The 13887-nt window shown below is 42.3% G+C and overlaps 1 protein-coding gene across 2 annotated transcripts in view; it reads right to left on the reverse strand.

Annotated features, from left to right (window-relative positions):
- Positions 1 to 5388: 5388 nt before the first annotated feature.
- Positions 5389 to 13887, reverse strand: part of LOC124376118 (junction plakoglobin-like) — a 30926-nt gene continuing 22427 nt past the window's right edge. The window contains exons 15-16 of one of the 2 annotated variants that reach the window (XM_046835052.1): positions 6988 to 7134; positions 5389 to 6879 (exon numbers count right to left, since the gene is read on the reverse strand). In XM_046835052.1, the coding sequence (XP_046691008.1) occupies positions 7028 to 7134 (107 nt within the window). In that variant the 3' untranslated portion in view covers positions 5389 to 6879; positions 6988 to 7027. Of the gene's footprint in view, positions 6880 to 6987; positions 7658 to 13887 lie in introns of those variants that run through there. The other variant, XM_046835051.1, reaches the window with a different exon arrangement.

A 13887-nucleotide genomic window follows, 5' to 3' on the forward strand; every position in this document is an offset into this window, starting at 1 on the left:
TTTTCATCTCATACCACCGTCCATAACTTTCCCGCATATAATTAAAATCCCACTGTAGATCTCCCAGTCCTTCGAAAATCATGCGATATGCGGAGGCCAAATACCCTGGATCAAATGTACCCTCTCTAGGGTATGATGGAAGCTGAGGGGTTGCCTCAGTCCAACCTGCTAAAGCGTCAAGGTAAGGAGTAACGTAATACGTTAAACCACAACGTTGCATCCAAATGGAAGGCGTCTCACCAGGCTCAGGCTTAGGATATGAGTTTCCAATTTTAAAATACCAGCACCGATACTTATCGGCAATACAGGCAAGAGACACAGAGAGAATATTTTCCTTTATGTTTTACAGCACGCTCTGCCCAGTAACTATAATACTGAGCTCCTCCTTCCTTTCGATTGAACCCCAGGGGTTCAGTGAGTCAGTCTCAGAGGTTCGGCAGAGGTAAAGACACACACCCGACTCATATGATTTAAGAAAGCACTTGCTGCTATTGCACTCTGGTTAGACCCAAACTGCATTTCATTGCCTTGTATTTTTACATGCGTAATGACAATAAAATTGAGTCTAATCTAATCTAATTTAATCTCAGACACACTATTTCTGCAGTATACAGAGTTTCTGTGGGCTTCTGTGCAGGACTTTGTGATGAAGGTCAAATTCGTTGTTCCCTTGTTGTTACTGTTCCTCTCATGTTCCTTCATATATGGAGAGTTAATGATTCATCTTTTCCAGATTCCTCAGAAAATCGTTTTGTTTGTTTTTGTAAATTTCGATCAAATGATTTTAAAATCGTAAAAATGATCATTTCCTCATTAATCTGATAAAATAATGAACACCAGTGTGCAGAGGAAGAGAACATAAATACTTTGCGAGAAAAAGTTTAAAAATAGATAAATAAATAATAATGTAAGGGTTGTAATGTGTGAAATGGGTCAACGGGTCATAACTTCAAAATTCCCAAACGGCAGCTTTGTTTTTTCAAATTCAACAATAAAACCCATTTCTTTCTAGACAATAACAGATGTTTATAGTTTGAATATGTTATGATACTCATCAGAGTTCTGGTTCTTTCAGAATCAGAATCAGAATCAGAATCAGGTTTATTGGCCAAGTGTGTTGACACACACAAGGAATTTGGTACCAGCTGTTTGTTACTCTCAAAAGTACAGACATAAATAAAAACCTATACATGACAAAACAGACACAACAAGACAAAAACAGACTATACAAGACAATACAGACAATACAGACAATATGAGACAGAATAGACAGTGTGGGTAATAAATAGGGATACAGACCAGTAATGTACATAAAGTGTGGGAGTGCATGGTAGTGCAAATGACAGTATTGTGTGTCAGGTATGATGAGAGAGGTTACTATAAAACTTTGTACAGTATATAGAAGCAATAGTGTGTGCAACATATACAGATAATGTGATGAGTGACAGTTCTGTGCAGTACTCATAGATATGAGCAGGGAATATGATTATGGTCAGTTGTTAGTGAGGGTGATTGCTTGGGGAAAGAAACTGTTCCTGTGTCTGGCAGTTTTAGTGAACAACGTTCTGTAGCGCCTGCCAGAGGGGAGGAGCTGAAAGATGTTGTGTCCAGGGTGTGAAGGGTCATTAATGATTTTTCCTGCCCGGTTTCTGGTTCTTGTATGGTACAAGTCCTGGAGAGTGGGCAGGGGGGCACCAATGATTTTTTCAGCTGTTTTAACAGTTTTCTGCAATCTGTTTCTGTCCTGTTTTGTTGCTGCTCCAAACCAGATGGTGATTGATGAGCACAGGACAGATTCAATGACTGCAGTGTAGAACTGTATCAACAGCTCCTGTGGCAGACTGTACTTCCTTAATTGCCTTAGAAAGTACATCCTCTGCTGGGCCTTTTTCAGAATTGAGTTTATGTTTGATTCCCATTTCAGGTCTTGGGAAATGGTAGTGCCCAGAAACTTGTAGTTCTCCACAGGGGACACAAGGTTGTTGGATATTGTGAGGGGGAGTAGTGTTGAAGGATGTTTCCTAAAGTCCACTATCATCTCCACAGTTTTGAGTGTGTTTAGCTCAAGGTTGTTCTGACTGCACCATAGCACCAGCTGCTTCACCTCCTGCTTATATGCAGACTCGTCACCATCTTGGATTAGTCCAATGAGCGTGGTGTCATCTGCAAATTTCAGGAGTTTGACAGTTGGGTCACTTGATATGCAGTCATTCGTATAAAGGGAGAATAGCAGTGGGAAAGGACACACCCTGAGGAGCACCAGTGCTGACTGTCTGAATACCGGAGGTAACACCTCCCAGTCTCACCTGTTGTTTCCTGCCTGTCAGGAAGCTGGTGATCCATTGACAGATGGCAGGGGGTATAGTAAGGTTTAGGAGTTTGGAGTGGAGGATTCCGGAATTATTGTATTGAAAGTCAACTAAAGTCAACAAACAAAATCTGGGCATATGTTCCTGGGCAGTCAAGGTGTTGCAGAATGTAGTTTAGCCCCATGTTGACTGCGTCATCCACCGATCTGTTTGCTCGGTATGCAAACTGTAGATCCAGCAGCTGTTCTGTCACCTTCTTTAGATGGGCCAATACCAGCTTTTCAAAGGTCTTCATGACGACAGATGTCAGAGCGACAGGCCTGTAGTCATTCAGTCCAGTAATGGAGGGTTTCTTGTGGACTGGGATGATTGTGGAGAGTTTAAAGCAAGAGGGACCTCACACAACTCCAGTGATCTGTTGAAGATAGAGGTGAAAATGGGAGCCAGTTGGTCAGCACATGCTTTGAGACAGGAGGGGGAGACACCGTCTGGGCCGGGAGCCTTCCTTGTCTTCTGTCTCTGAAAGAGCCGATACACATCCTTTTCACAAATCGTGAGCGCAACTTGAGTGCTGGAAGGAGTTGTAAGAGAGGAATCCAGAGGTGTGATGGGGGCAGACATTGGGCTGGGTTGGATGAGAGGTGTGAAGATATTGTCCTCAAACCTGCAGTAGAAGGTGTTGAGGTCGTTAGCCAGGTCTTTGTTTGCTTCAGTGGGAGGGTGGTCTCCTGTAGTTTGTGATATTTTGCAGGCCTTTCCACACTGATGCAGGGTCGTTAGCTGAAAACCTGCTTTTCAGCTTTTCAGAGTAGCTTCTTTGGCTATTCTGATCTCCTTTGTCAGTTGGTTCCTGGCCTGCTTGTACAGAGCTTTGTCCTCCCCTCTGTATGCATCTTCCTTGGCATGTCGAAGTTTTTTCAGTTTGGCTGTGAACCATGGCTTGTTGTTACTGAACTTGCAGAAGGTTTTGGTTGGCACACACATATCTTCACAAAAACTGATGTAGGATGTCACAGTGTCAGTCAGCTCATCCAGGCTGTCAGTTCCAGCCTCAAAGACACTCCAATCAGTGCAGTCAAAGCAGTCTTGTAGTTCCTGCTTTGCCTCACTGGTCCATCTCTTCACTGTTTTGACTACAGGCTTAACAGATTTTAGTTTCTGCCTGTATGTTGGAATAAGATGAACCAAGCAGTGATCAGAGTTCCCTAAAGCTGCCCGGGGTACAGAGCGATACGAGTCCTTAAGAACGGAGTAGCAATGATCCAGTGTGTTTTTCCCTCTTGTCGGACAGTTAATATGTTGCCTGTATTTTGGAAGTTCTACTGTTAGTTTTGCTCTGTTAAAGTCTCCAAGGATAATAAAAAGAGAATCCGGATGTTTTTGCTCCAAGCCGGATATTTGGTTTGCCAGGTTTTGCAGTGCATCATTCACGTTGGCCTGAGGTGGGATGTAAACTCCGGTCAGAATGAATGAGGAAAATTCCATGTGAGTAAAACGGTTTACAGTTTATTACCAGTGATTCCAAGTTTGGGCTGCAGTATTTATCCAGCACTGTGACATCTGTACACCAACGTTCGTTAATGTAGAAGCAGATTCCGCCGCCTTTTGTTTTGCCCGATAGCTCCGTTACGCGATCCGCTCGGTGTAAGTGAAAGCCCAAGAGAAGTAATCCGCTGTCCGGGATTGAGCGACTGAGCCAAGTTTCAGTAAAACAGAGAGCAGCGGAGCATGCAAAATCTTTGTTTGTTCCGTAAAGAAGAGTTAGTTCGTCTATTTTGTTCGGCAGTGAGCGGAGGTTCGCCAGGTGAATCGACGGGAGCGCAGTTCTAAATCCCCTCTGTCGTAGCTTCCCCCGCCGGCGTCTCCTCCATGTGCCATAGAGAGTGGCTGCAGCTCCAACTAAGATCTCCAAATAACTTTCCGGGTTTGTAAAAATTGTTGAAAAAGTGTCTGGAATGAACTCCCCGATGTTAAGCAATTCTTCTTTAGTGTAAGTTATTAGGGTAGGGTAACTAAACACACAGACAATAAACAAAAAGAAAGAGAGTACTAGAGAGAGTCGTGCCGAGGCTGCCATCCGCGGTGCCATCTTGACCACGTGGTGGCGCTATAAGATCCATACAAACTGCTTTAAGATACTGATTGTGCACCACGTGGTCAAGCTCTATATATCTTTGTATTTAACCACAGAGTGTGCTTATACACTTGTATGTTGGGTGAAGGTATCGTATTCCATTCAGTTACAGCCATCTTAATTAAAAGTGGACTTGCCTACTTTGATTGTTTTGGCAACCCTTTAAACAGTGAAAAGGAAGTGCAACGTGTTTTGGTCATTATTGATAGGTACTGAGCATTTGTTTGAAAAATCGAGGAATATACACAGATTTATACACTTGAGAAACATGATAACCTAGAGGCCAAGTTCATTTCGAATTCTTAGAGACTTTTAGGGCCAGGGGTCGAACATGCCCACCAAGTTTCATGTTGATTGGCTCCGTTAACCTTGTCTAACAGGTGCTCCAAGTTTCAGGTCAATCGCATAAATGGTTGTGTAGAGATAGCAGTTTATCCTTTTTTCCTTGGTTAGCGCCACCAATTGTCAAAGCTATGCAATTTATTTTTTATTCACCAAGGACTGAGCAGGTAAATACATACACCAAGTTTTCTGAAAATAACTCATTCTGTTCATGAGACATAGCCATTTTTGTAAAAGTGGCCCGGGCTACTTCCAACGTTTTGACGGTGAGTTGAAAGTTGAAGCTTTTTTTCTTTTGATAATTATTAATCCGAAAACATCAATAGTCTAGGATGCATGTTGTATGAGCTATAGCCAGAAATGTAAAACAGTTTTAAACTGTAGCGCCACCCTGAGGCTAACTGGGTTGATACTACCTCTCCCTAAATTGAGCTCTAATAACTGGCAAGTTTCAAGTCTCTAGGCCTTATGGTTCGGTCTGCACAATCAGTTTTAGAGCGAGACACTCTCTGTTCGGGCGCCTAGCTGCTGAAATGCACTTTCCCTGGATGTCTGAACATCTGACTCACATTGCATGCATGTGTATGACACATAAACACTGAATAAAATGTGATCATGACTCTTTATTCACAATTTATTATAAAATGTTAACCATGTATAGAAAATATCTGGGATTTTTCTCAGTACAGAATGTTGCAGGTTAATCGCTTCCTGGTTACAAACAGGACCACATTTAACACCAAACAACAGTGTAGCGGCGTTGGATTTTAACAAGACACCGACATCATCCAATCTACAATACCACAAGTTTTGTTCACTTCATAAACGATATGAGCTGTTTTAAACCTTGCTAGCCAACTAGCATAATTGATATTTTTAGCTGCTAATTGGCTTTTCAAGCTTTTCTAATACAACTAATTGAGTCTAGTTAGCTTTAGCAGACAGTGTTTTTATATGGCACTCTGTACACCAGGATCCCTGCTGAAATCTTTACTGGTGTAAAATGGGTTAAATGCTTTCTGGTGGTCTGTAATGGTAAATTATTAGAATGACTATCATTTCTAATGAAAGATTAAATTCTATTCTAACGCTAATCACTGAACAGTGAAGGCTCTGTGTTCTGGTGGTGTTTAAAAGTAATCATAAAATTGCTCATGGAATCTGTTCCTGTTACAGAATGGAAATCAATAATCTGACACCCATTTTGGGATTAAACTCATGAAGCTGATTCTCATTATGAAAAGAAAAACCTCAGGAGTGATGATGCTACATTTATTCCTGCATGGAGATCACAGTAAAATAACATGAGAATAGAAAAAAAAATCACACACACACACACACACACACACACACACACACACACACACACACTAATATAATCAGAGATAGGAGACACACTACAGATTCCATCTGTCGTAAATCACAGCACCATCAATTTAGATGTTTGAAATAAATACATGCAGGTTTCAGCAGAAATCATATTCAAATTTTCTCAACTCCTGCTTTTACAATGTTCAGAAGCTCTGTCTCCACATGTCCTCAAGTGCTACCCCATATGTAATTATGTCCCCCTCCATGTGTCCTTAAGCCCCACCCACATGTGTTCTGAAGCCCCACCTCCACTAGTAGTTAAGCCCCACCTCCACATGCCCTTAAGCCAAGTCTCCAACTCAAGCCCCACCTTAAGTCCCAAAGCCTCACCTTCACATGTCCTCAAACCCCACTCCACATGGACTTAAACCCCACCTCTATGTGTACTTAAGCCCCACCTCCACATGTTCTTAAGGCCCACCTCTACATGTCCTTAAGCTCCACCTCTATATGCCCTTAAGCCATGCCCCCACATGTACTTAAACCCCACCTTCACAAGTCAGTAAGTCATGCCTCCACATGCCCTTAAGCCCCACCTCCACATGCCCTTTGGCTCCACCTTTGCTTATCAACTGGTCAATATTTTTAGTAATATATTTGTAAAGTTTTTAACTGAAGTGTTCCACGTGGTCCTAATCCCCCCATGTCTCATTAAACATTCACCCTCAAGGCCCTCAAGCTCCATGTCTACATGTTCCTCATCCTCCAGCTTATTGATCCGACCTGAACAAAGGAACAGCCATCAATTAGAGACTTGAATATAAGAAAGAAGTCTCAAAATAGAAATGTGTGTGTGTGTGTGTGTGTGTGTGTGTGTGTGTGTTTTCCTACCTGTCTCATCGTGCTTTTAAAGTGGTTCCGGGTAAGCATGTCAAGGGTCAAAGGTCATCTCTGACACATATGGCTCATGGACATCAGGGTCCAGAGGGAGCGCATTGACAGAAAGGTCCGAGTAAACATACAGTGAGGACACGCCCTCTACAGAGACACAGAGTAAACATACAGAGAGGACACGCCCTCTACAAAGACACAGAGTAAACATACAGAGAGGACACGCCCTCTACAGAGACACGGAATAAACATACAAAGAGGACACACCCTCTACAAAGACACAGTAAACATACAGAGAGGACACGCCCTCTACAGAGACACGGAGTAAACATACAGAGAGGACACGCCCTCTACAAAGACACAGTAAACATACAGAGAGGACACGCCCTCTACAGAGACACAGAGTAAACATACAGAGAGGACACGCCCTCTACAGAGACACGAAGTAAACATACAGAGAGGACACGCCCTCTACAGAGACACGGAATAAACATCGAAAGGACACGCCCTCTACAGAGACACGGAATAAACATAAAGAGAGGACAGGCCCTCTACAGAGACACGGAGTAAACATACAGAGAGGACACGCCCTCTACAAAGACACAGTAAACATACAGAGAGGACACGCCCTCTACAGAGACACAGTAAACATACAGAGAGGACACGCCCTCTACAGAGACACAGAGTAAACATACAGAATGTGTGTATGTGTACATGTATCTATGTGCGTGAATGTGCGTGTGTGTGTATGTGTCTGTTTGTGTCTATCTGTGTGTGTTTGTGTGTATGTGTATCTGTCTGTGTGTATATATGTAACTGTATGTGTGTATCTGTACATGAGTATCTGTGTGTGTATGTGTCTGTGTTTAAATTTGTGTGTGTGTGTGTGTGTATCTGTATTCTTATTTTTTTGCATGTTTTTACACTTTAATGTTTTAGATCATTAAACTAATTTAAATATTAGTAAAAGAGAACACAAGTGAACAACATGCAGTTTTTAAATTAAGATTTTTTTTATCCCAGGAGATACTTTACTTCCCAGGAGTGACCAGCTGACCAAAATTACCTCAAGAGAACAGAGACGACTCATCCAAGAGATCACAAAAGACCCCACAACAACATCCAAAGATCTGCAGGCCTCACCTGCCTCAGTGAAGGTCAGTGTTCATGACTCCACAATGAGAAAGAGACTCAGCAAAAATGGTCTACATGGCAGAGCTCCAAGACCAAAACCACCGCTGAGCAAAAAGAACATAAAGACTCGTCTCAGTTTTGCCAGAAAACATCTGGATGATCCTCAAGACTTTTGGGAAAATACTCTGTGGACTGATGAGATAAAAGTTGAACTTTTTGGAAGTTGTGGGTTCCATTACGTCTGGTGTAAAAGTAACATCACATTTCAGAAAAATTATACAACAGTGAAATATGGTGGTGGTAGTGTGAAGGTCTGGGGCTGTTCTGCTGCTTCAGGACCTGGAAGACTTGCTGTGATAAATGGAACCATGAATTTTTACTGCTTTTTACCAAAAAATCCTGAAGGAGAACGTCCTGCCATCTGTTCATGACCTCAAGCTGAAGCGAACTTGGGTTCTGATACAAAACAGCAGGTCCACCTCAGAACGGCTGAAGAAAAACAGAATGAAGACTTTGAAGTGGCCTAGTCAAAGTCCTGACCTGAATCCTATTGAGATGCTGTGGCATGACCTTAAAAAGGGGGTTCATGCTGGAAAACCCTACAGTGTGGCTGAGTTACAACAATCCAGCAAAATTCCTCCAGAGCGCAGAAACAGACTCAGTGCAGGTTTTCACACACGCTTGATTGCAGTTGTTGCTGCTGAGGGCAACCCAAGCGGTGATTAGGTTTAGGGGGCAAACACTTTTTCACACAGGGTCATGTTATTTTGGATTTTGTTTTCCCTCAATAATAAAAAGCTTCATTTAAAAACTGCATGTTGTTCACTTGTGTTCTCTTTTACTAATATTTAAATTAGTTTGATGATCGAAACATTAGAGTGTGAAAACATGCAAACAAATAAGAAATCAGTTTTTCATCAACACTTTTACACCACTGTATTTAATCTGTGTGTATATGCGTGTTTATGTGTAACTGTTTGTGTCTGTGTGTGTGTATGTCTGGTAATTGCCATATGTGTGCATTTGTGTCTGTCTATGTATAGTGTGTGTGTGTGTGTGTGTGTGTGTGTGTGTCGTTGAGTGTATGTACATGTGTCTGTTTGTATTTGTATCTGTCTGTATGTGAACTGTGTCTGTGTGGGAATAATCTATATACATTGTGTTCTGGATACAACTTTGCTCCGAACATTAGGTTCTCATCCTCTGATACATACACATACACATACACACACCTATTGTTAGGGTTCATACTTCTCCCTCCATTACAGAACATTCAGTTCTTATCTTTATCTTCTATTTTTGCATACGTAGAATGTTGTCTTTAAGATATGTGCTAATCTGCTCGTACACCCTAGACAGTACCTCTTTCTGTCTTCTTCTTTTGCGCCGTTCCTCTTTTCGCACCCACACTGACCTCCCTGTCACCTTTTATTTCTGATATATTTTCGTGTGTGACACAATAAAGCTTTGGAACTTCTCTCTGAAAGCTGCCTCGTGTGTTTTCATTGAGACTTCCCTAAGCGCTTGTAGGAGAGCAAAGATCGAGAGGAAAGGCTGAATTCAAGGGTATCCTGTCTCTCAGACAGAAGGTGATCCTGCCCAAGAGGGGCAGAAGATGAGATAACTCCTTACACTGTGTCTGTATGTGAGCATTTTTGTGTGTGTATATATGTATATATATATATGTGTATGTGTGTGTGTGTATATATGACAATAAAATAGAAATGATAGTTTTGATTCTGTGTATCTTTGTTTGTGTGTGCATCTGTGTTTATATATGTGTATTCTTGTGTGTGTGTGTGTGTGTGTGTGTGTAGGTGTGTATATCTTTAGGTTTGTATCTGTGTATGTGTCTATGTGTGAGTCTGTGTGTATGTGTGTATCTGTGTGTGTAACTGTGTGTGTGTGTGTGTGTATCTTGTGTGTGTATGTATCTGTGTTTGTGTGTGAATGTGTTTGTGTGTATGTTTGTAAACGTGTGCGTGTAATATGTGTGATTATATGTCCGATTGTGTGTATATGGGTGTGTGTATGTGCGCTTGTGTGTAACTGTGTGACTGTGTTAAACTATATGTGCATGTATATATGTGTATGTGTGTATCTGTTTATGTATCTGCTACCTGCCATCAATATAAATGTGTGCATATCTGTGTGTGTGGGTGTTTGTATCTGTGTGTATCTGTGTTTGAATCTTTGTGTATGTGTAACTGTCTGTCAAGTTAAGTTTCAAGTCAAGTTTATTTGTATAGCGCTTTTCACAACAGACATTGTCTCAAAGCAGCTTTACACAAATCAACAGTGATGGTGAATGGTGTGTATTTATCTCTGATGAGCAGCATAGAGACTGTGGCAAGAAAAAACACTCTGTCTGTGTTTGTGTACAAACCTGATTCCAAAAAAGTTGGGACACTGTACAAATTGTGAAAAAAAGGAATGCAATAATTTACAAATCTCATAAACTTATATTATCTATATTCTATTGTGAATAAAATATATCAAATGTTGAAAGTGATGGCGCCGGTGAGGTCGGCTGCCATCACGACTGCTCCGGCTACGTTTTCTCTTTTTTTGTTTATTTTATACTTTTATTTAAATAGTTACAGTTCCATCTACACAAGATGGACATCATTAGATATGACAGAGACACTCCTATATCTATTGGTGTACAATGCACTCACCTTTCGCCGTTTTTAAACCCGGACCCATGCTGGCCGAGTGAGATCCTAAAGGAGAACAAAGGACGCGACCCGTAACAGTGTCCACGGGGGAAACGAGCACACCAAATCTGGAACTACTGACCATAATATGTCGGCCCTTTTATCTACCTTGGGAATTCAGCTCGGTCATAGTCGGTGCCGTTTATATTCCACCTCAAGCGGACACGGACACTGCAGTATAGGACTTACATGAGACAATAACGCAACACAAAACACAGCTCTGATGACGTCAACATGTTTACGGAAGCGGTTGTGGGATTCATCGGGAAACTAGCGGATGATACAGTGCAGAAAACACTATCAGAACGTTTCCCAACCAGAAGCCGTGGATGGATAAAACCATCCACGACGCTCTGAGATCCCACTCCGCTGCCTACAACACGGGGACTTGGATGAATAAAAGGCTGCGTCTTAAAGTGTTCACAGAGCGGTGAAGGATGCAAAGCGACGCTATGGGAGTAAACTGGAGTCACAGTTTTAACATGGTGGCTCCAGGAGCCTGTGGCAGGGACTAAGGATAATAACGGACTATAAAACACCATCTTCTCGAATGGTGAATGCGGACGCTTCTCTGGCAGATGAGCTAAACACCTTTTACGCTTATTTCGAGGCTGCAGCTAACCACGCTAGCGGCACAACCAGCATGCACGCCAAGAGAGCCGGAGAGGTTTACTATCTTAGAGCATTACGTGAGAAGGGCATTTAAGAGAGTGAATACCAGAAGGGCAGCAGGACCAGATGGCATCACAGGTCGGGTTCTGAAAGCCTGCGCTGACCAGCTAGCACCGGTGTTCACTGAGATATTCAACCTCTCCCTGGAACAGTCTGTTGTCCCCTCATGTTTTAAAAAGTCCACCATTGTTCCTGTCCCGAAGAAACCCCAGCTCACCTGCCTTAACGACTATCGCCCTGTAGCCTTGACCTCAGTAGTGATGAAGTGCTTTGAGAGACTGGTCAGAGACTTCATCACTGCATCACTACCAGACACACTGGACCCATTACAGTTTGCGTACCGTCAGAACCGTTCTACTGAGGACGCCATTGCTCATCTCCTCCACACCACGATGAGCCACAAGCTGTACAGGTGGGAAAACACACCTCATCCACCCTCACCCTCAGCACTGGCGCCGCCCAGGGTTGTGTTCTGAGCCCCCTGCTGTACTCACTGTACAAATATGACTGTGTGGCCACATCCAACTCGACCACCATCATCAAGTTTGCTGACGACACTGTTGTGGTGAGTCTGATCTCCAACAACGATGAGACAGCCTACAAGCAGGAGTTTAAAACCTGGAAAGATGGTGCCAGGAAAACAACCTTCTCCTGAACGTCAGCAAGACTAAGGAGTTGATCGTGGACTTCAGCACGAAGCAGGAGCGGTCATACCAACCGATAAACATTAGCGGGACCCCAGTGGAGAGAGTGGACAGTTTCCGGTACCTTAGTGTTCACATCACACAGGACCTGTCTTGGTCCTGTCACATCAACACCCTGGTGAAGAAGGCCCGGCAGCGTCTGTACCATCTGAGACGCTTAAGGGACTTTAAACTACCCTCTCAGGTGCTTAAGACTTTCTACACCTGGAGGAGCTTCTCCACACAGGCCATTCAGTGTTTAAACCAGGAGACACCCAGGATCTAAAAACTGGCCCACTCTCTCCATTATCACACTTCTTCTCTGTACAGATCTCAACTTTCGCACTACGACATTTTAAACTCTGGACTCGCACAGCACAGTGCACTTTATATTTTATTTTATACCACACAATACCGCACACGGACACTTACGGACCTTTACACCACACCATACCACACACTTTATGGACAACTCACCACTAAAATTGTCTATTGTTTACACTTAGTTACACATTGTTTACTGCCAAAATAATTTTTTTGTATATACATCTTTTTCTCTTTGTTTCACATACATATATCTTTATATATCTTTTATATCTTTATATTCTTATATTTTATTTTATATAGTGTTTTATACTTTATACTTTATACTTTATTTATCTGCCTTCTTTTCTTTTTCCCCCATCCTTTTCCCTCATGCCGGACCATCGTACAAAGCATTTCACTGCATGTCGTACCCTGTATGTATGTGTATGTAATGAATAAAATTTGATTTGATTTGATTTGAAGTGAGACATTTTGAAATGTCATGCCAAATATTGTCTTATTTTGGATTTCATGAGAGCTACACATTCCAAAAAAGTTGGGACAGGTAGCAATAAGAGGCCGGAAAAGTTAAATGTACATATAAGGAACAGCTGGAGGACCAATTTGCAGATTATTAGATCAACTGGCAACATGAAAAAGTATAAAAAGAGCCTCTCAGAGTGGCAGTGTCTCTCAGAAGTCAAGATGGGCAGAGGATCACCAGTTCCCCCAATGCTGCGGTGAGAAATAGTGGAGCAACATCAGAAAGGAGTTTTTTAGAGAAAAACTGCAAAGAGTTTGAATTTCTCATCATCTACAGTGCATAATATCATCCAAAGATTCAGGGAATCTGGAACAATCTCTGTGCGTAAGGGTGAAGGCCGGAAAACCAGACTGGATGCCGTGATCTTCAGGCCCTTAGACGCCACTGCATCACATACAGGAATGCTGCTGTACTGGAAATCACAACATGGGCTCAGGAAAACTTCCAGAAAACATTGTTGGTGAACACAATCCACCGTGCCATTCACCATCGCCGACTAAACCTCTATAGGTCAAAAAAGAAGCCGTATCTAAACATGATCCAGAAGCTCAGGTGTTTTCTCAGGGCCAGGGCTCATTTAAAATGCACTGTGGCAAAGTGGAAACTGTTCTGTGGTCAGAAGAATCAAAATCTGAAGTTCTTTTTGGAAAACTGGAACGTCATGTCAAGCAACTTGTCTCCTCAGTCCCCAGACGTGTACAGACTGTTATTAAGAGAAGAGAGGACGCCACACAGTGGTGAACACGGCCTTGTCCCAACTTTTCTGAGATGTGTTGATGCCATGAAATTTAAAATCAACTTATTTTTCCCTTAAAATGAAATATTCTCTCAGTTTAAACATTTG

This window comes from Silurus meridionalis, chromosome 22 (assembly GCF_014805685.1).
Source record: "Silurus meridionalis isolate SWU-2019-XX chromosome 22, ASM1480568v1, whole genome shotgun sequence".
Lineage (NCBI taxonomy): Eukaryota > Metazoa > Chordata > Actinopteri > Siluriformes > Siluridae > Silurus > Silurus meridionalis.